This window comes from Pelecanus crispus, chromosome 1 (assembly GCF_030463565.1).
Source record: "Pelecanus crispus isolate bPelCri1 chromosome 1, bPelCri1.pri, whole genome shotgun sequence".
In the NCBI taxonomy this organism is placed as follows: domain Eukaryota; kingdom Metazoa; phylum Chordata; class Aves; order Pelecaniformes; family Pelecanidae; genus Pelecanus; species Pelecanus crispus.
This window is the reverse complement of record NC_134643.1, coordinates 80,680,338-80,702,398: the sequence shown is the minus strand read 5'-3', so window position 1 is coordinate 80,702,398 and position 22,061 is coordinate 80,680,338. Positions and strand designations below refer to the sequence as shown.

Below are 22,061 nucleotides of genomic sequence, written 5' to 3'. Positions count from 1 at the left end.
AGGCATCATCTCTCTTCTTGTTTGTGACAACCTAGCAAAAACCTGTTAACTAATGAAGGACTTCCTGCAAGAGCATCTCCTTTGATCTGTCCTTTTCCCCCCTCTTTTCCCAGCGCTCCCTCCTTTCTTTGAATCCCTTCATCGGTTTCCTCTGCTCTGACATCAAGTCAAGGTTTATTACACTCAGCTCTTTCAGTAACACTAGTAACTATTTTCCTCCTTTTTCTCCATATGCTCTTATGCATTTCATTTCTCTCTGAGCTAGTCCATGCCTTTCCCTAAGAAAAAAAAAAACCAACCTCCTGTAGAGGTTTTCTATCTTTTCTCTTGAAGAGAAAATTTGTCCTGTGGAGAAAAGATATTTGGTGATCTAATTCCATTAGTAGATAAAATAGCTTTGATACTACGGTCATTTCTCCTGAAATACTATAACATAATGAAATGTGCTTATTATTCCTTTTACGCATGCATCTATGACTTATTATCAGAGTAAATGTATTCTTTTCTCTACAATATAGGCAGCAAAAAAGATAGGCTACACATTCAAGAGGCATATGTCCATCAGTGGTCATCAAGCATGATGGTCCAGGTGTGCTTTTCCAGAAGCATATAAACTGATGATTGCAGCAAGTTGGAACATTGTATTTGGAGAAAGATTCCTGTATACCAGTCTGTTACTGGCCCATGTGTTGGACACTGGTTAGTGGGCTAGTTGGGCATTTGCTCTGCTAGAGTCCCTGTGCTACCTCCCCACAGTTCTTATGCTCCTGTAACTTGATGGGATAACCAATAACTCTGATAACCAATAAATCTTTCTGATATTGTCTATGCCCTTTGTCTTTTTCCACCCTTACACAAACCCTTCCCCTTTCTTTACAAGAGGGACTCACTTTGTGAACTCCTGTGGACTAGGATCCCATCTTACTTACTTGTCTTGAAAACTTCCCAGCACTTTTATGGAAACACCTAATATTCTGATCATTAATAACAAGAAAAATGGTATTATGATGAGAGCAGCAGAACCGCTGCTGGCAGAATTATTTGCAATCCTAATTGCATATATACAACATGCTGTCCTGAACCCCTGCCCCTCCAGGTAGTATCAGCTGGGGTTTTGTTTTGTTTTTCCTTTTCCAATTCTGCTGCAGGCAGTTTACTTTGCAGCTTCCATCCATTAATCTCAAAGTACTTTTACATAGAGGAATTAATTAAGACTCTTACAAGAATTAATTAAGACAGTAGTAGGCATGTTTTATCATCTCCATGTTGCACATGGGGGAACTGAGGTGAAGAAAGAGTTGCTCAATTCTTTTGCAGAGCTGGGAATGTACTTAGGCACATATCATATCCTCTCAACCTCGTGTATAAGAATATCCTTTCTCTCCTAACATTGTGAGGCAGATATCCAATTTACCAAGTAAAATACCATTGACACACAGTCCTATTATTCAAAAATGGAAACACTTCCCTCAGGCAAATACCTTGGCCAGTCAAATTTCTAAACACATCCTTCTTTCTTATTTGAGACAGAAAGAAGAACATGGCACAAAAAGCAAAATACTGTAACTACTGTGGGATCTGATAACATTTATACTCTTCTAAAGAATCAACCCAATACCTGAAATCTGTAACCTTATCATCCTGCTTTAACAGACTCTCCCTCTTTCTCAGCATTCACATGTATACTTCTGTTTGATAAAGAAAGAAATATAAACCTAATGACTTATGATTTTTATCTACAGTTCATAAAACCTTTGCACAGCTGACGCTGTACTATCATGCTTCTGAAATGCAACAGTGCCACCTTCAGATCATGCTAAATATGACTTTTTCACAAACCATCAGTATGGAAGTAGTACAGCAGTGATTCTCCTTTTCACCCAAACAAGTCCTGCTAGAACGCCCAGAAGCACATGTATAAACCTCAGCAGAACCTGCACATTCACATACGGAAGCACAAATGTTCACTGGGAACAGTGGTCTTTAATTTTCATAAATAAACATTAATAAAGAGCAATCGAATACTACTTTTTAATACCTGGCATATTCATTCTCTAAGCATGAGAATTGCAGCATATTCCCCTGCCACTGCACTACCAGCTCACATTGGGCAAAGCAGCACATCAGCTGGGCCCTGCTCCTGCTCTGCGACTTTCACATAATTTGCCAACTATGCCCGGGTATGTTGAGTCCCACAGTGAGAGCCAAGCTACAGTACACACTGTAAACATATATCTGTACACATGTATGTATATATCCTAGATACACTATACACATTACATACTCGATATAGTATGCGTCATATGCCTCAAAAGGGCCCTGCTCTGAAAGAAACCTACCAGAAAGTATGACCCCAGGTTGTGTTGCAGCCCCTCCCTGCTATATGATGAGATGCAGGTCTAGCACATGACCAATATACACAGGTATACCTCCTGCCATGTCTCCTCCCTGCCAAACTGAGACTGTAAATCAAGTGTGTATGTTCCGTTCTTGAAGTTTCTTCTAAACCACAGCATTTGACAGATCTCTTTTGCCCTCAACAGAGGTATTTATTTAGAACAGAACCAGCCTGTCATTAAAAAATAAAACAGGTAACAGTTTCAGTAAATTCAGTCCTGCTTTAAAAATTTGATTATTATCCACAAATCGGTGCAATGCTGTTTGAACAAGAAAGAACAGTTAATTAAATTTACAGCCTCTTTGCAGACATACTACATGTTTTATATTTGGTTTGATTATAATGGGCAAACCTCATCATTTTAAAGCTAAGCCATTTGCATTTGCAATTAGAGCCAGTTCTGAAAAAAGTTAAAATACTTCACAAATTAAAGTTTAGGCCTCTGGTATTTTGAATAAAAAAAATATCTGTGATATTAGTTCAAATTACACAAACTGGACTGGAGAATATTAAATCAATACAGGCTTGAAAATCAAGGTGGGAATTAATTACTTGAGTTAATTTCTTCAGCCTTGTCCTACAATATTATTGAGAGAAGAAAGTAAACAGAAAACAGTCTACTCACCCACTGTCATACCATCCATGTAACGCTTGATGATATCAAAGGAATCTCTTAAATTTCCTTCTGTTATGTCAAATATGATATCTGCCTGGTTGGCCGGATATGTAGGTGTGATGGCACGAAGAAAAATAATCTCTGCAAATAAAGAGTATCACAGAATGTACTGAGAAGTATTTGAAAACATCACTGAAGAACCTGACAGAATTTGATCCAAAAGGACTTGTCCTTGAAGCTGGTAGAGGGGACACCCTCCACCCCCCCCCCCCCCCCCCAGTTTGTCCTTTAAAATGGAAAGAAAGAACATCTGGGGGAAGGGAGGATTTGGATAGATTTATTTTCTCCTCCCGCACCATCCAAGAAGCCCTGAAGCCAAAACACTATTACTCTGAGAGTCCAGAAGGACCACTCTTAGAAATCAGTCGGACTTCCAGCTTGTACCAAATAGGACAACACTGAGGGTTCACAGGGTGGGCAGTGGAGGGGAACCAAACAGATAAAACCCTGAACTCTGATTCCCTTAGGCAATACACAAAGTGTTGCCATTACAAATTACAGAGTCCTTTTGAGTACTGGAGGAAGGTTTTAGGTTTTTAAAAAAAAAAAAAAAAAAGTGAAACTATTTTTCAAGCCTCTTGTGAAGGAGGTAAGTATTATTATTATCCTTACTCTACAGATGATGAAACTAAACCACGGGGCTGTAAGAATTCACCCAAGGCCATGCACTGAATTACAGTTTAGGAACGTCTTCTGTGTTTCGGTAGTACTCTCAGATCGCTAGGTTTCATCTCTTTTTATTAACTCATGAGGCTGGACTAATGAGGGAATGGTTTGGGAAGCATCCTGGGCCAAATCCTTAGCTCTGCTGCCAGTACACCTGGTGAAGCTGAAGGGGTGTGTATGGGAGCAGAAGTGGCTATGGGGCATTCCTCCATTCCCTGTGAAGCAGGGCCAGCCAAGGCCTGAAACAGGCCTGACACAATCTACAGCAGCTCTATGCAGCTAAGTTATTCGTGGTTAAATTGCTCCTATACGAAGAAGGATTTGGACCTCTCTTGCCCTACTCCTTCTGCCTGGTACAAAAGTGAAGAATCAGCTTTGGTTTTCATTTAGGACAACTTTCTGAGATAGCAAAGCTGAGGCTCCGGGTGCATCAGAAATAGGGATTTAAGATCTTTAAAAAGCCCTCCAAACTAATCTTCCTTTCCTCCATCCCCTTCTTCTCTCTCTGTGTCTGCGCCACGCAGTATGTTGCTGAGTGGCTCATCCTACAGAGAAGCAGGGCTGAAGGCAGTCATCCCACCTATGGATGTGTACGCCATCCCCAGTGAAGCTGCCAGAAAATGAATACAAATGCCAAGGAGCAAAAATTGGCTTTTGATCTCTAAGTTTATATGGGAACTAAGCAAAGTCAGTGTGATCCTTATGAAACTGCAGGACTTAAAAACTCGCAGGTACTGCAGAGGCTGAAGGAATTAAAGACATACACAAGTGTCCACGAGAGTGCAGCATCTGGGGGTGGAAAACCCACTTTGGATGACTGGACAGCCACTCACTTGGATGCTTTGTGAAAATCTTAGCTTAAAAACTTTCTGTCTGGTCCTTGGAATTTCCCTTCCTTTATATTTTAAAAAACAACATTTTTTTCATAGGTCAAAAATCAGCAAATCACAGTACTAGATAGTGTATTCAATAAAATGTATTTTGTGATTAACGATTCCATGTAGATAAAGGCTATGTTCTTGGAACAAGCCACCTGTCAATAGTGAACAACAGAACATAAACGGATGAGAGAAATATAATGAGCACCTACTTCCTATGGCAAAATCTGCAAAAACAGGGAAGAAAAAGGTCACGGGGCACATGGCTATTACGTGAGTAAATGTGAATTATGTGGTAAATGGGAATTCAGACTCAATATTTCCTTAGACTGGGAAGCTGTATGAATTAGAGCTCAGAATGACTTTCTTTGCCCCATAAAATTAAGACTCTTGGATATCGAAGGTTTTAATTAAATGAATAGTACACTATAATTTGGAACTGTGCAAACATTTTACTGCACCGGTAGCTAGTCTGGCTTTAGGCAAGGATTTCCGGTGGAGGTTTTATATGTTGTAGTCTATTAAATGGAACATGGAACAAACCACTTACCTTCAGGTCTTGTAAATTCTCTGAACGTGGGCAGTGAAATGACAGTGTGGGAAATTGTGTGGACTGGATCCAACACACAGGTGACATCATTTGGTCGACAAGACTTAATGCAACGGATAGTATCTGTCTTTTCAAGTCTGACACTAAGAGAAATGAGAGAGAGATGCATATATATCCTGAAAATTAATTACTTCGTGTTTTGCAATCTGGGGAGCTAGAAACTATAATTGATATAAGTGTTCATTCTTCACCTCAAAAACAAATGCAGATCATCAGAACTGCTGGACCACTGAAAAATTTGGCTTGGCTAAGAGTTGCAGTCAAAACCCCCTCAAACCCAGTTCTTCAAGCCAGGTATGTAAAAATAGGGAGAACCGTAGTGCGTAAGCTGCCATGTAAAGTCTTTCCAAGTACAAACAAAACCAAACAACTAGTGCCAGATCCTCAGCTGCAGTGCACTGGTGTGGTCTCACCAATTTCAGTGGAGCTACACTTATTTGCACAAGCCTTTTCATACTCCATGTGGTAACGGTCACACAAAGCAGAAACAGTTGTTTCCATTCTGGAAATCTGGCAGGAAATATCTGAAGGGCCAACTTGCTTTCACGATTTTCAGTGCAGCAAGAGCCAGAAAAGCCTCTCTTCAGTCTTTTTTTCACACACACCCCTTTCCATCTAAACTGTGAAAACAGAGAGGAATGGAAACTGGGTGAGGAAAAAAGTTAACCACATTATTTAAAACCTCAAAGATTGAATTCTGAGTTTGGGGAAATGGTAAGGGTCATTTCATATTCCAACTCAACCAGCTGCTCATTCGTCCTTGAAAGTCTATTAAAAGTTAAATGACTTCTTCTCACCCTTGTCCACCAGAGTGAATTTAAAGTCACTTACAGTTCAAGAACTTCACACAATACCCAGTCTGTGTTCATGAGAGATGAAAGGGCTATGCTGGGACTTACAATGTGACTAAGCCCCACAAATGATCTCAACTTTGACCTGCCCATTTCTTCATATTTCTAAGTGGAAAAAAGAAAAGACTGCAGTGTCAGAGGGGGGGAATTAAAAGATTAAAAAGGAAGAAAAATTCACTGAGTAAAAGGGAAACAAAAATGGAAGCTTTAGTTTGTCAGATATCTCTAGAAACAAATGATTCTTGCTCTTTTCAAAATGTGTTACCCAAGTCCACACCTACAAGCCATCTTTTTTCAGATGTTCAAAGGGAGTTTATGGCTCTATTAATAATAAATACCTCAGTAACTTCTCATTATATGCTACCCACATTTGCTCATCAAAGAAAACAAAGCCAAACGCACTGATATTGTATGAAGCTAAAATAAAGATAAAAGAAAACATGAATCAACATTAAGGAAATCATGCTGCAACAGATGTGAACTGGCATAGTCCACGGGAAGGCAATGAAGCTGGGTTAATTTACACCAGCTGAGTCCAGCTTGTTATTCTCACTGCGTAGTTGATGTTTTGAGACTGGCCAGGAGATACAGGCCAGGAGAGAACTTTTACTTCCCACTGTTACCTGGGTACAAATTTTCATCATTTCATAGACATCTCACAAGGAACAGAATAGGGCTTTCTGCTGAAATGCCTCATGCTGGTAATTTTAGAACAAATTAACTCTGCATATAGGGACATAATAGTCCGACCTGCGATAACAGATTCCATCCCCTTATTTTAAACCTCAGCTGCCAAATTAAGAAGGACTTCCAGCTATCTGACCCTCACATCTGTGAAATAAGGATCAGCTAAATTACATAGTCTAGTTCTAGCGTAAAAAAGTCTATTTCAAAATACGTAACAAATAGAATTGAGGCAAAATGTATATCATTCATGTTTGTTTCCCTCTCTCCCTTTTTTTCTCCCTTACTGCATATAGAGGAGTTTAGTAGACAATTACATCTATACAGCCATACAAACAAACACTGCGTCTTTCCTCAGGATCCTGCTGAGTTGGGGTCACAACAGCTGAGTCAGACTGGGTTTACTTCTAATAATGTGTTTACAAATTCTGAAAAAGTTCCTTAAAAGTTTTTCTCTTTGTGTTATATAACACATAGAGACTAACTATACCATCATCTAAAGGTTTTAGGGACACCAATAAACAGTAGCTTGCATAACTCATTTTGGGATATTATTACTAATGATATTACTAACTGATAAAATACATATAGCATCATAAATTTTCATAGCTGTATTTAGATAATAGAATTTGTATGCAAAATCATTGTGGTGGGACTGTCTGAAGCGTTCAGTATTTGTATTCTGCAAATACAAACATTTTTGAAATTCTCATCCAATAAAGCCATGAATTTGTTTCAGATGAAGTCGTAAGTAAGGTTACATTCATAATTCTCACTTCTGATTCACTGGAGTAAAGCATTCTGACATGAATTAGGTACCCTGCATACTGAAACGGAGGTTCACAATGATCACAAGTCATTTGTGTTAGTTCCTAACTAAAACTAGTTTCTAGATCCATCCAGCTTGCAACCGTGTATGTGACAGATAAATGTTTGTGTCAGCTCTATTTCTTTGCACTGTTTCTCTCTCCTCTTACAAATCCCACAACCTTTTTTTTTGCGTGCTCTGTCCACCCTGCTAAACTTGAGTTTGTGCTTTCATTCTCCCCTGCCTAAATATTCATTCTCTGATCTCCCCTCTTTTGATATCCCTGCTAATTACTTCAGCATATCCAAAGTGCAGTTGGTAACACTGTTCTCTCATCGCTTCGACAGCATGTCTTTAGACATCTTCTGGAGTAACTTCTTTGACAACCAGCATCTATTTCAAATCCTGATATTTGCTATTAATGATGTACTCTGATCTCAAAATACTTTTTATTTTATCCTTACACATCATCTTTGCATTTGATCTTCTGATTAGCTGACATTTTCCTTTTTGCTTTATCCTCCTGTGGTGGGGACTGTGACTGACAAAAGTTTCTTCCTAAGTGCTGAGTACTTTCTTTATTCAAATCTTTCCTTCAAGTTTTCCCTCTCTAACAAAAACTGCAGCTTTGGAGCTGGTACCTCCTCTAAGCCTTTTTCATTTAAAAGAGAAAAAAGTTAAGAAACAGCTCAGTTGCTCTGATTACTTTGCAAATAATCCTTTCCTGAATATAACTTTTTCTTTCTTCTTGGGTCCCGGTGTCATTCCTTTTCATATTCTCTGTTGGATTCAATTAGTAAGTTCTTTGGACCAGAAGCTGTGATTTCATTTTCATTTGGAAAGAACCATGCTACATAATTACATACATATTCTTGAAAGTTCCAGCCACGCTGCAGCATTAAAGCACCTAATACAGGACAACCTGAGCAACGTGTTCTTGAATTACTTGCTGAATGCAATTAATATGGTAGTATTTTACAATACTGAGGGCCAAATTCTCATACTCCCTTATTTTCCTGCCAAACAAATATATATTAATGCTCGCAAAAGTTGAGTTTATTTTTGAATCTTTATCCTGCTTAATTATGGCCTCATAATGAACTGGTAGCCAGAGGGCATTTAAATACAAGCATCTTCTGTGGCGGTAAGAAACTCCATTAGCTCAAGTAGCATGGGCTTGTGCTTTCAATATTTAAAGCTGGGACTCTATCCCCACTGGCAACTTCTGGCAGCTTTATAAGTATGTGTCAACAGACTTATTAAACATTGGCATTCCCCGTGAGACTTGAACTCCTGTCAGCCAGCTGGGATAAACTTTGCCTTAAGGAACATGTAATACTCTGGCAGAGTGCTGCGATCATGCCCCAATCTAGTCCCTGGCTGATGATGAGCCTGAGAGCCCGCAGCTTACAGTTAATAGAGTAATTCCTTGAGTTCAGGTGATTAAGGCTTGTGATCTTGGTTTAGAAGGTTCCCAGTTTCTAACCTTGTACCTTGCCTGTGCTGTCTGTATTTACAGAGTGAGGCTTTTTTTTTTATATGTGCATTCACACGGATTATTCCTCATACATCTATGGACTGACTCTTCTACCTATGTACCAGGCAGCAGAGATATCTGAGCCCAGGATGGCGTAAAAGAACATTAATTTTTAGATCATACCTCTGGGACTGGGCTTTTAATGTTTATCAATACAAGGACTGAAGAGTAAAATAAATCCTTTTCACCTCACAAAACAAAAGAATTCCAAAGAAATTCCAGTTGTATTGTCTACATTATTCTTGATTGCATAGAAGTAAAGGAAGAAAGTCACAGAAGAAGAAAGATTTCGATGTTGGAATTCTGGCTGACCTTTCAGGACTGCTAGGGTTTGGCTGGGGTTTTTTTGGTGGTGGTGGTGGTGAGTAAAGTCTTTATAGTTAAAAATTTGTCAGCTTTAATATGGAAGTTGGAGAGACAAAAATGTTATGAGATCAATTAACTATCTTTTTCAAATGTTCCTGTAGACACATCTCAGGATATAGCCTGTGACATAGAAAGGAGCTCTCTGCTACTAGCTCAATGCTGTTAGGAAGTTTGTTGCTGTTTTCCCATCATTAGTTTTTCAATTCAGTGGAAATTCCACAGACAGGAAGATGAAAAATCTCTAAAATAAATGGTCTTTAGAGGAGATTCTCTTTTGTACCATCCTTAAAAGCTAGAACTAGGATCTGTACCTGGTGGAAATCAGCACAAGCTCACTGGCTACAACAGAGCAATGATAACTAGCGCAGCTTGAGAATCTGGCTCCACACTTGCAAAGTGACTTGTGTGCTGGGGCACCTCTGAGGTCCTAAGGGCCTAAGTTATGACTTTTTAATAGATTTTCAGAAAATGCACAGTATTTGCCCCGTAAGTGATGAAACTCTCTAAAGGTGTCTCAGCTGAGACAGCTCAAATTATGTGCCTATTTTATTTTGAAAATTTAGACCTAAACATATGCAGCTGTGTATCATCAAATGAGACCAACTCCACTACTGTGTAAAGTGAATTAATAGTTTTAAGTCCTCGGTATATTTAGAGAATGACATCTTGGACACCAATTTCTGCTTTTTATGATACAGAGTACACACAAGAATCTCCCCAAATTGAGACGTTCAGTGACAGGGGAAAGTGGAGAACTGTAATGATGATGGCAAATAAAATGCAAGTGCAGCATGCAATGGATGAACTAAAACTTTATTAAAACTGGGGGGAAAAAGCTATTCCTAGAAGAGAAAAAGTAGCCACTGATGCCTGTAAGTTAGGGATCAAAGCTGTGCAGAGACAAAGATAAAAAGTTTGGCAATAAATGTGTTGACAGTTCCACGGTGGGAAAGTTGCATTTGAATTGTCAGAAGAAGGTCTCTGGGCTCTGTGATTTGCCGCTGCATGACCACAATGCCACTGTGGTTGTTCACTTTTTTTGTGGTGAAAAAACCCTCCTGGTTCCCGCTGATGATGGACAGCAGAATTTTATCCCCAGGGACAGCATTGGAAGGGCCCATGCGGAAAATGTCGGTGGGTACTTGAATGTTGGTAGGAAAAGAGAGGTGATAGTAGGTTATTCTCAGAGGCAGGCTCTGGCACTCCTTATTTTCATTACAAGGCAAGCGCTCACAGCGACTGCAAGAAAAGTGAGAACACAAGACAAGAGGAAGATTAGCGTACATTTAGCAAGCGTGATAGGAGAGCAAGGGCAGTGGGGGTGGGAAAAGATATGTTGACTTGCATACTGTATCTATTCTTCAGCCTGGCACCTCAGTCATATTGCAAATGGACATTTATTAAATAAGGATGAACTTGTCTGTAGTTGGTGCTTTTGGAGAAGTGTTGCCATTTTCAGAAGTGTTGCCCTTTCTTTACACGCACAGATGGATTGAGTCTGGCACCTCAGCGGGGTTGAGAGTTTATTTGCATTTAGATCGGCTAAGCTCTTCCTAGGGAGAATACTGGCTTTGTGTCATCCGCCCCCACCACGTGTTATGCTTTTGTTGATTGGACATATATTATATAAAGCAAGAGATCCTAAGTGGTTAGTGAGTTGACTGTGTCCTACTTGGGCTGGCTGGCTGGATTTTAAGACTAAGCAAAGTATTCTGAAAACCACAAACGTACAAGGAGTTGGTCTTTCTAAGAGAGAAGAGGCACTCTAGATACTTCACTATGTTCATCATCTGACAGCATACAGAGGAATGTAAAACTTATTTCCAACACTGCCTGTATGTTAAGGTTTATTTGCTTTGAAGACAAACCTTCCTCCTGATGTGGCATGGTATTTCTCTGTGCTACCAGGAGAACCAATCTGAGTCAGTGTAACACACACCTTGGCAAGCACTGAAAACAAGATCCAATGGCCGGATGTCTCCAGCATGTGCCCTACACATTCAGTCCACTCTTACGCAGCCTTGAGTCACAGGAATGATGCTGGTGAGCGAGAAAGTTGCCCTCTGCTGTTTCTTTCCCTTATCACTAGGCACTGTAGTACAGCATCAAATCCAGAGAACTAGGAAGAGATCATCCATACAGGCTTTCAATGAATGTAAACAATGAATGTCAGCACAAGAAATCATGATCTGCATGGAGGGAGCAATCTCCTCCCTTTCTGTTACTGAGAGGAGTGAAGTTTGTCCTGTAAAATATGGCACAGACAGGTATGGGCATTAAAGTAACTGTTATTAAAGAATGTTGTAGTTTCCAGCATATTAATGAAGATCTGACATGTCATGCTACCTGGTCAGTTTGAGAAGTCTTTAGAGAATTGCATACAAGGAAAGATTATATGAATTTCAGATTAAAGATATGTCCAAATCACCACATTCAAGTTGGTATCTGAACACCCTTTCAGACAGGTACATGGAAGTAGAGGTAGACATGAAGATCTCAGCTGGACGGTAACTTTGCAAAATTTGGGGATGATTGGGTTGTGCTTTTAGCTCCAAACCTGCTTCATGCACAACTACGAATCAATTAAATTATGTACAAGAGTCTCTCCACTCAAAAGCAATATTCAGTCCACAGGCTGAGGTTTTGGAACCTAAACTATTCATTCATTTCTTTACTAAGAAATGCTCCAGCATGAAAGCATGGTTTGCTTCTTAACTACCTCAAGGAAATTTGAGTGCCCATTTAATTTATTTTATTTTGACATATAAAATTGACCTCCTATCAGGAGTATCTGGTATCAACAGAACTGTGGCTCATAAGCAAGCACACTTTATTGCCAGTGCATGGTGACCTGAATTCCAGGAACTTCTCATTATATGCAAAATAAGCATTTTCAAAAAGAGTAGTTGAAAGCACCCTCAGTTCTTCAGTTAATGTGTTCTATGTTTTCTTTTAATACCACTTGCAAACCAAAGTACAAAGCAATTCTTTGAAGACTTAAATGCATTCTTAATTTTATTCATGTGTGTAAAGAGTACACACAAGTCTTCACAGGATGGACGGCTAATTAGGTGTGGATACTCTTGGAATATTTTCAGGTATAGTGAGTTCTGCATTCTTTTCTGAAATGTCATCAATAACTCCACTAAAAAGAATGACTTGGTTTTGTTGAAATCATGAGGCTACTTGGTTTTGCTGAAATCATGAAGCAAGTCAAGGCAGTTGATTTCTTAGTTGGAAGTGTTTTCTTCATGTAAATTCTTTTGGAAGCACTTACATGCTCATGAGCACTTACATGCTCATGAAGATGCCATGATTTATTCTTTTATAAAAGTAAAATGCATTTTATAATAATAGCCAGAATTTTAAGAGAACAAAAACCCAAAGCTCCCAGCTTCCTCAGATTTGAAAAAGGACATTCTGCTGATTCAGAAAGTTATTTGTGGAGACAGATGTGCCTGCGGCTAGGAGTTAGAATTATTCAAAATTCATCATCTTTTATCTTATTCTTTGGTGGTGCACACTACACACAGCACACTTCACTATACATTTAGTTAATGTGCACTAATTGTTCCAGCAAATAACCACAAAGGAGAGATAGCAAATATTATTGCTTTCAAGAACCAGAGTTCATTTTGGGGTCATGCACCATGAAGGCAATAAGCAATGAGCATTTAAATCCCAGTGTACTCTCTAGACCTTATTTAAATACTTCCCTTCAGTGGGCAGAAGAAAATCATATGGCGGGGGAATCCAACAATCTACTGCTAGTGAGCACGCAACCCAAGACCCCGGGTGTTGCTCCAGCTCCATGGCATCTCAGGATGGATGGGCTGGCCGCACAGCTACCACGCCGTGTCGCTGTGGGACAGAGCACGGGGGACCCGGCGGCAGAAGGGGAGTGCCGAGGAGATGCTACCAGAGAAACCCAACCCAGAGCCCAAGTAAAACATGCACTGCTTTGCAGTGAGGCAGCTGTATATGCATCTTTGCAAACCTCTGCCGTTAGGCGCATGGGCTAGAAAAAGAAGCATATACTGCTGCTAAACATGCTGAACAACTAACCAAGTATTATTACCAAACTATACACTACACATCTCTGAAATTCAACCCTGTAGATTTCCAGAGCTGTAACAATCTTCCGGACCTCCTAGAATATACTCCACTACAAAGGCACTCACTCACGCTATCATCGGTGTGTATTTCTTTTCAGCAGGTTGCACCACACCTTGAGGCCCACATGAGCCATCAGCCAAGCTGAATCACCACATTGTGGATCTCTACATTTATGTTAACAGAGTAGCTGTGTGGGAAAGGTGGGGTTTGTCTTAAACAGACTGGAACTTAAAGGGACTGAAACCAACCGATGGCTGTGTTTCACAGGTATTTCTTAACCAGATGAGAATCTGGAGTCCCACTTCTGCCTCAGGTGGGAATACAGTATACAGGATGGACAAATACTCTGCATGTTCCTCCTGTCTGCAGCTGGAAAGTCCCAAGGAGTTTTCAAGCTATAGAAGAGACAGACGCATCTTCATTTTCCCCTCAGCGCTGAGTTTTTATGTCCTATCCTTGTCTCCTTCATCTGTCTTTCCCAACCTGGCTCCTTCTTGCTATCCTCTTTCTTTGCCTACTGCCCTTCCTGCTCACTCAAACATTTGGCACCAGGACTGTCTACTCAGCCAGTGCCAATCCTCCTCTTCTTGCTCCATCCTCTCCTGGCTGGCACTTGGTTCTCTCAGTTTCTACCTCACAGCCCTAGTCCCAAAGCATACACCCCTTCCCTCAGTATCTTTGTGCAGCCATCCCAAATTACTCCTTGCTGTGATGGTCTTTATCCAAATCTGGCATCAATCACACTTACCCATAAGCTCCTGACTCCTGTGGCTGGCTTCCCCCTTTTCTCTAAATTGTTTTACCCAATTTTACCTTCTACCCCTCAAGCGTCTCCCAGGTTCCTTTTCCTCACCTGATCATACCTTCAGATCCTTCCCCCCCTACATTCAGCCTCCTTACCCCTAAGTACGCCCTTCCTTCTTACTGAGTCAGCTCTTCTCTCACACATGCTAGAAACAGCTTTATTATCCATGGAGACTGGGTGGTCTTTGAAAGCACAGAAGAAACAGGTTCTGGGGTTGTCAGGGCCAGCAGGACCTGGCCCAGGACAGACAGGAGCTGACATATATGGGGAAGATAGGGCTTCGTTCCTGTGGCTATATGTGGGAGCAGGCTCAGACAGTCTGTGGAGTTGGTACCTGCACATTTTAGACTGCTTTAAAGAGCTGCAAGCAGCTTGTGTCTGCTAAATCAGAAGAGATTTTTTTTGTTGCTAAAAAAGACAGACCTCTCTACTAATGGAAAGAATTAAATTGCACTGAGGAAGATAGTCAACCACAAAGACAGATTGCCACTGAGACTATGAAACCCTTATCATTCAAGGACTTGAAGCAAAAGTTAAACAAACAACTCTCAGAAATACTCCAGGCAGACCTGACTCTGTTTTGGCTTACAGGGGTGGATTAAGATTATCCACCAAGGTCCTCATTTCCTAAGGTTTATGAAAAAAGGCTAAATGCAATTTTACAAAGTTTGTAATTTCAGAAGTTTCAGAGGTTTTTGGTAAGGATGACAAAAAGTGCAAAAAGTAATCTACTAACAAATTTCAGATTTCTGCTCCAAAACATGACAGCAAAATGTTAAAAGAAGAAGAAGAAGAAAAAAAAAAAATCACCAAAATGTCTTAAACATACAAAACAACGTGTTCCTTCCTATCCTTGTTCTTGGAAATGAGTGAACTGCTTTGGCTGAAATTTGCCAAAACTTTGTCAGACACCTGGCATGTAAAATTTCAGCCGTTGGTTACGTTTTGGCAAAACTCTAAGCAGTTAAAAACAGGTCCTAATAATGAGAAGCGACAGGAAACCTTAACAATACTCAGACATGTATAGAACATAAAAATATTTCCCAATCTGGCTCAATGCAGCACACATTTCTGACACGCCGCCATAACCATGTCTTTATCTTTTCTACTATTTTTCTTGGCTTAAATATTACAAATGTTAGACTTCAGTGTCACATAAAGAGAATTTAATTGTTATGCAATTTGAAAACAAAAAGTGTTTGGCAAGGCAATATAGCAAGTTAAGTCCTATTGTGAGTAGCAGTAGATCTTAATTACCCTTGGAAAAATACCAAGCCTATGTGCTGATCAAGGGGAAAAAAAAAGCAGAATTTAAGCAAAAGAGATAAGACCTTCAATAAAATTGTTACCATTAAGGATCAGACCACGCCAGGCACTTTGCTGGTCTTTAGGGAAGGTTACACAGGCTGTTTCCTCCTGAAGCTCAGAGTATCTAACAGTATCCTGACCTTTCAGCCTGTAATCCTGTGATTACTTCACCTGATGACAATCACCACTGCAACAGCCACCATGCAAAAATCTCTGCTTTAAAGGTATTGGGTAAGGAAGCTTCTGGATCACTGAGGGCTGTTGCCTGCACATAAGGATTTTAAGGAAAAATAAGAATGAACAAACTTGGATTTTCAGGACTGAGGCCTATTAAATCATAGCTGTTCCAAAGAAAATATTGGAGAATAGGGTAAAAAATCCCATGAGGTGCCAACTTGATGGGAATGGAAAATGTGTTGTCTTTCTTATGATGTGCCAAGTTGGTGAAACTGGAATGTGTTTTGAATAAAAAGGAGAGGCAAATGGTATCTGTAATAGATATGATGTTATGAGAAGCCAACTATTTTGATTTTAGAGTCCTGGCACAAGGTTGGGTGAAAAAGTGATTTAATGTCATTATCGTGCAAAAGCTAATAAAGATATGCTAGCTATCAGCTATGTTGGGTTATATATGCCAAAAATAAATTATTCAAGAATACGTAAATAAGTTTGGATGTAAAAAGGGTGCTAAAGAGCTGTCTTATGAAACTGTTCCCCAATGGGCACAAGGTAACCCAATACATAAACCCTGATTCTGGCATGTTGGTATAATACTCGTATACTGGCTAAGTATGAGAGTACCCATCTCCCCACTGAACTAACTTGGACTTTTTACAATAAAGATAATGAACTCATATTCTCTTTGGTTTATGCAAACACATTTTTGACAATAAATTTAGTAACTGCGTCTGGAGCTGTTGAGAGGGAAAAACCTAATAAATCCAACAAGATAATAACTCAAGGAATTAAAATAATTAGAACTTCACTGAGCAGCTACAGGATTTGTGTCTGACTCATAGCCTAATTATAGCCCTAGCACATCAGAAGAATCTCTCCCTATGAGTCTGTTTGAGTTAGGCAGAGTAAGCCAATACAGGGCCCCAACAACCCAGACACAGAAAAACAATTCAGACGTTCTACTACTTCCCCAAAAGATCCCTTACATCCCAAATAGCCATTAATTTCAACACATGCATAAAAATATAGATAAGAAAGAAGATGAAATGGAATGTGTGTGTACGATGCGTATTTTATAAACTGAACTTTGCAACTCAGGGATGTCTGTAAGAGTAGAAATCTGCTAATTCTGCTTAGTGGCCCATTGCAAATGACTTTTTTTTGAATTAGGACACAAATGAACCCACAATATTGAAAATAAAGAGAACATCTGCATCACAAGGCACTGCTTGTTTATTGATGTGACAAATAGAATTTAAAATTTAATTACTATTGACACTTCTCAGAAAACAAGCATGTTTTATAAATATCTGGGTTTATACCATGCACTCCCTCTACAGCATTCTGATCAAATACATCTGCTGTGCCACTTATATGGCATTTCACAGATTAAGGTTTAAGTGGAAACTGACTAATCCACACAAAGTCCCTCTGACGAAGATCAGCATTAACTTCATTCTACAGAGGAGGCAAAGAGTACCCAATTTTATCTAAAAGATGGTGGGCATATGAACACTGACTGTGAAAAGCAATAGCAGGCTGATGACAAATGCAATTTATCAGCTTTCCTCCCTAGCTGGTAGAGCATACACTTACCTGGGTATGGGGCACATGGCGGGGGACCATGGAGCAGCCTTTGGAAGAATGACTAGAGTACAGGGCGGCCATAATGCCACAGGGCGGGAGGAAAAGCAGTCATCTGCATCAGCCATCAACTCCAGCTATGCAACTGAAATTTTGCAACAAGTTCTCCACTTTGCTAGCACCATTTGATGGGTATAAATGAGCTGCCAGCTGCCCCTCCTCCCACAGCTATCTCATACTTTCAACACCAGAATGTGTAGAATGTCTCTGAGTTGAGAGACACAAATATGAGCAGCAGCTAACATACCACCCTTGCTAGGATTCCTAGCTTTTTTAACAGAGGTGATATGGTACTAAAAATAAGACGTTCTTGCAACGCTTTGCAACAGCACTAGTTCAGAATTCAGAGAGGGAGCTAAAAAGAACTCTTTCACTGGAGTGTAATAGAAAGGAGAGACTACATGTGAAAGGAAATAAAAGTCAGAATTTTGAAGCTGAATGTAACCCTCCTAACAGGTTGCCTGCAAGGTAGCCAGAGAGAGAACATCAGCTTATGGCTCTAGAGATCATTATGATGCAAACCACTGACACGTGGCATTTTTTAAGGGAATACCTTTTTCTTAGACTGAAACAGGAGCATGAGAAAGGGACCAGACCTGTGTGTGCAAAACATAGGGTAGGCCTACCAACAAAATACGTATTTGCCAGAATCTGTTATGTATTCAGTCAGCAGTGGCATGACATAAAGGAGATCAAGTCACCAAAAAGCTGTTCAACCTCGAAAAAGAAAGTACTTACGTATCTCCTGACTTGCGGTAATTTTCTGGACATTCCAAAGACAGGCAGCGAAAGCCCCCCTGGATGTTAAAGCAGGTCTCATTGAAAGAGCAGTTGTGGCTTTCTGCAACACACTCATCAATATCTGCCAAATGGAAAAAGGTGAGTGGGTTAAACACATGCCTTTCCTCTGCTTGCAGGTGCCAGATGACAAAAGTATTATATTAGATACTACAGAATATGGGATACAATTAAACGTTATTGCAGGATTGGGAGGGGAGGGCAGGAGAACAAAAAAAGAAGAAAACTAACCCAAACAACAGGCAAGAAGAGGAAAAGGAAGAGCAGCAGTGCCACTAAGTGGACAAGACCTAAATATTTGGTGAAATGTTTATAGCACGGTATTTCCTTTTTATGGCTAAACTAGCTCATACCATTTCACAACTTCATCTTCGAATTTGTTATTATTCTTTAATAATGTTATAGGAAGTATTCTCCACTGCATTCTATAGTTTATAAGAAAAATTTCCTCTATATTTATTATAAAATACTGGTTTCTTCAGATTTCAAGCTGATGTTTACTGTTTTACCTGTATTATTGTAGGAAAGGCATATTTTTAAACATAAAAACTTGCTAGAACTTTTCAGAAGTCCACAATCCAGTTAGGTATCCCTGTAATTATTGAACTCACCTTGGCAGTTGCGTGCATTGGGTGCCAACCTGTAACCAGTGGAGGGACAAGTACACTGAAAGCTTCCAGGAATATTAATACATCGAAAGGAACAGATATGCCCTCCAGTAGGTAAAGCACATTCATCAATATCTGCAAGAAGAAAACATCACTAATTTACTACGTGTTCATGACACTCAACAAAGTGCACATGTACAGTGTTCCTGCTGCAAGCTTCAAACACAATTTCATGATTCTAATTGCTGGGAAAGGAAAAAGATCATCAGATAGGGGTGGCTCTAGTCAATAAAGGCTGTCGGGAATAAATGGAGGTGTGAAGAAGATTAAAAGCAATATAAGGGTCCAAGAGACAAAGTAAATGGATAAGAGCAAGCACTTTACAGTGATGTGTATCATAGTACTTTACAAAAGGGAGGGAGAGGAATACTTTTATCCCTGTTCTTAGACAAAGGAAATTTGAGATGAGGTGTTCTGCTCAAGGCCTTATTGTCTAGTAAGTTGTGGAGACCTAAGTCCAAACTCAGGATCTTGTTCACGAGGTCACACCCACACCCTCCTTGTATTTGAGGAAAACCTACTTACACATTAGTTCAGAACCAGCCACAAGAAGAGGATATATGAAATACTACCTAGTAATATTACGTACTACATGTGTAACATATAAATGTGTTTCTATCTTCACTTGCTGAAGACTAGAAGTTCTGTTAGTTCCTCAGAAAAAAAAAAAAAATTCTGGTAAGTTACAAAAATATGCCAAGCTACAATTCAGTGTAAACAGCACTAACACCACACAAGCAGAGGTATTTCTAGACTAGGACATGGGTGGAAGACCTTCATTAAATAAAGTTTCACAGGAAAATACCAAAGACAATCAAATGTTAAAATGAAACAATTACAGGAACATGGAACTGTTCATGTATGTTATAGTGAGAATAAGAAATGCTTACTCATCCTCTACCTGCAAAATGATAATGCTTACCTTCACATGAAATCCCATCTATGTCACTAAGTTGAAAGCCACGGCGGCAGTAACACTGATAGGAGCCATACACATTGGCACACTCTTGACTACAGGGGCTGCTCTCACACTCATTTAAATCTGAAATGCAAAATTACATACCTGAACCCCGAATTTCTTGCTATATTCATCACTCCTATTACAGGACTAAGACAAAACTTTGGAAAACAACTTTTTAAATCAAAAAAGGGTGGTATGCATGTCACTGAGTAAGCTGGAAATAAGGGCCTTTGGGTGTATTACATTCAACAGGGTCTGGCAGTATAGATTAAACTGCACTGTGCTATTATGTCCTTCAAGGTGTGTGACTTGGGAGGGACTTTTTAGAACCACACTTGCATTTTTATCTCTGGGTATCAGCAAGGCCGGTTTTGAAGGTCCTGCATCTGATCTAGCTGAATCACCCTTCAAAATACAGTAAATGTAGACTCATACACCTCTGCATGATCCAGCTAAAGGGAATACATTGGAGCTGTGCACTACAGTGGCCTTGATTAATCATAACTGCATTGATTTCTCATACCATTCCAATGCAGTCTTACAAGCTAAAATCAAATGGAAATAGCTAAACAGCAATGAGCTGCATCTCACACTACACGCCAAAGCATATGACAGCCATACCTTCACATGACCTGCCATCAGTTGAAAGTTTGAATCCCATGGTACAAGTGCAGTAATAGGAACCAGGAGTATTCTCACACTTGTGAGCACAAAGGCGGCCTGGATAGCGTCTGCATTCATTTATATCTGCAATGATAAATATATACAGAGGTCTATGTATTGGCTGGCTTTACTGCAGTAGTAGTCTGGACAAGAATGTGGTCATAAAAGTTTGATTTTTATTCTCCAGATCTAAATTTCATACTAGAGAGGGAATGACATGCTCAAAATGCTCATTTAGAAGCACCCCAGTGCATAATTGAATTAGATCTATAAAGAAGAAAGTTGCTTTGATCTTCCAAAGGAATGTTTTGCTGTAGGTGCATATAAAAGTATCACAGAAAACAATTACATGCACTCTCATAATCTTACCTTTTAACAGGATAACAGATAACATGTTGACAATACTAATACAGCTTTCTTTGAAGTATCAGCATCTCTTTAATATGGTGTTAGATTTATATGAATAATAGAGTACTCAATTTTACATTCAGATGAAAGAGGTTACGCAGAGAGCAATAACATTCCTTACACAGGATCATTTTTTAAAATGCCATGGCTACATGTATTTAAGTCGATAGGTGCAACTTACCAATACAAGTTCTACTGATGACATCAAAAGAATAGCCAGATCTGCACTCACAACGGTAATTGCCTGGGGCATTTATACAAACATGTCCTTCTCCACAAGGCTGATTAGAGGATGAGCACTCATCCACATCTAAAAAAAGGAGAGAAGTGATTGAAAGCACACTTCTGAGCATCCAAGTTGAGAGAAAAGCAACATGTTAACCTATTTCTGTGTCCCCTAGTAGTTATAGTGTTTTGAAACAGAAAGCAAGACTTTGATCTAGCTCTCAGCTTCCACACAAAGATCAGAGTCACAAATCCAAACTATTCTTAATGAAACAGGTTCTCTCTCAGGTGTCCTGTTAATGCTGATGGACTTGGGAGGGAAAAGAAATCAGGAAATCAGAGACTCTTTGGAGGAAATCGGTGCAAAATTGTTTTATTATGCACACTCAGTATTCATGGGTCAGATCTTCAGCTAGTGTAAGACGTCAGAGACCCACAGGCAGTACTGCTTTGATAAACCATTCACAAAAGTTGAAAACACATGCAAAAATACCTCTCTTTGCAAAAGCCACCTTATATATACCTTTCAACATTACTTCAATGCCTTCTGTGGGACAGTAAGTGGGCATTGTGTTATACCTCTGTATTGGGGAGATTTGAGACCACACAGCATTGTTCCAATACACTAATATAGTCGCAGACAATGCCATTTTTGGGGGGTGATTATCATTTCTCCTCTTCTCAGAACATAGGGTTTCATGAGTTACATGAAGGACAGAGAGTGGATCCTTGTCATTCTTCACTTGTTGGGACTGCCATGAGGGAAAGAACAGGATCAAGAATTGACTAGGGGAATGAGAAAAACTTGGGCAAA

The 22,061-nt window shown here is 39.7% G+C and overlaps 1 protein-coding gene across 1 annotated transcript in view; it reads right to left on the bottom strand.

Moving 5' to 3' along the window:
• FBLN1 (fibulin 1) overlaps nt 1-22,061 on the bottom strand; it is an 82,368-nt gene that overhangs the window by 18,939 nt on the left and 41,368 nt on the right. Inside the window, 7 exon segments of the mRNA XM_075707576.1 lie at nt 3,024-3,155; nt 5,169-5,311; nt 18,263-18,386; nt 18,934-19,065; nt 19,913-20,032; nt 20,573-20,698; nt 21,204-21,332. Coding sequence (XP_075563691.1) covers nt 3,024-3,155; nt 5,169-5,311; nt 18,263-18,386; nt 18,934-19,065; nt 19,913-20,032; nt 20,573-20,698; nt 21,204-21,332 — 906 coding nt within the window.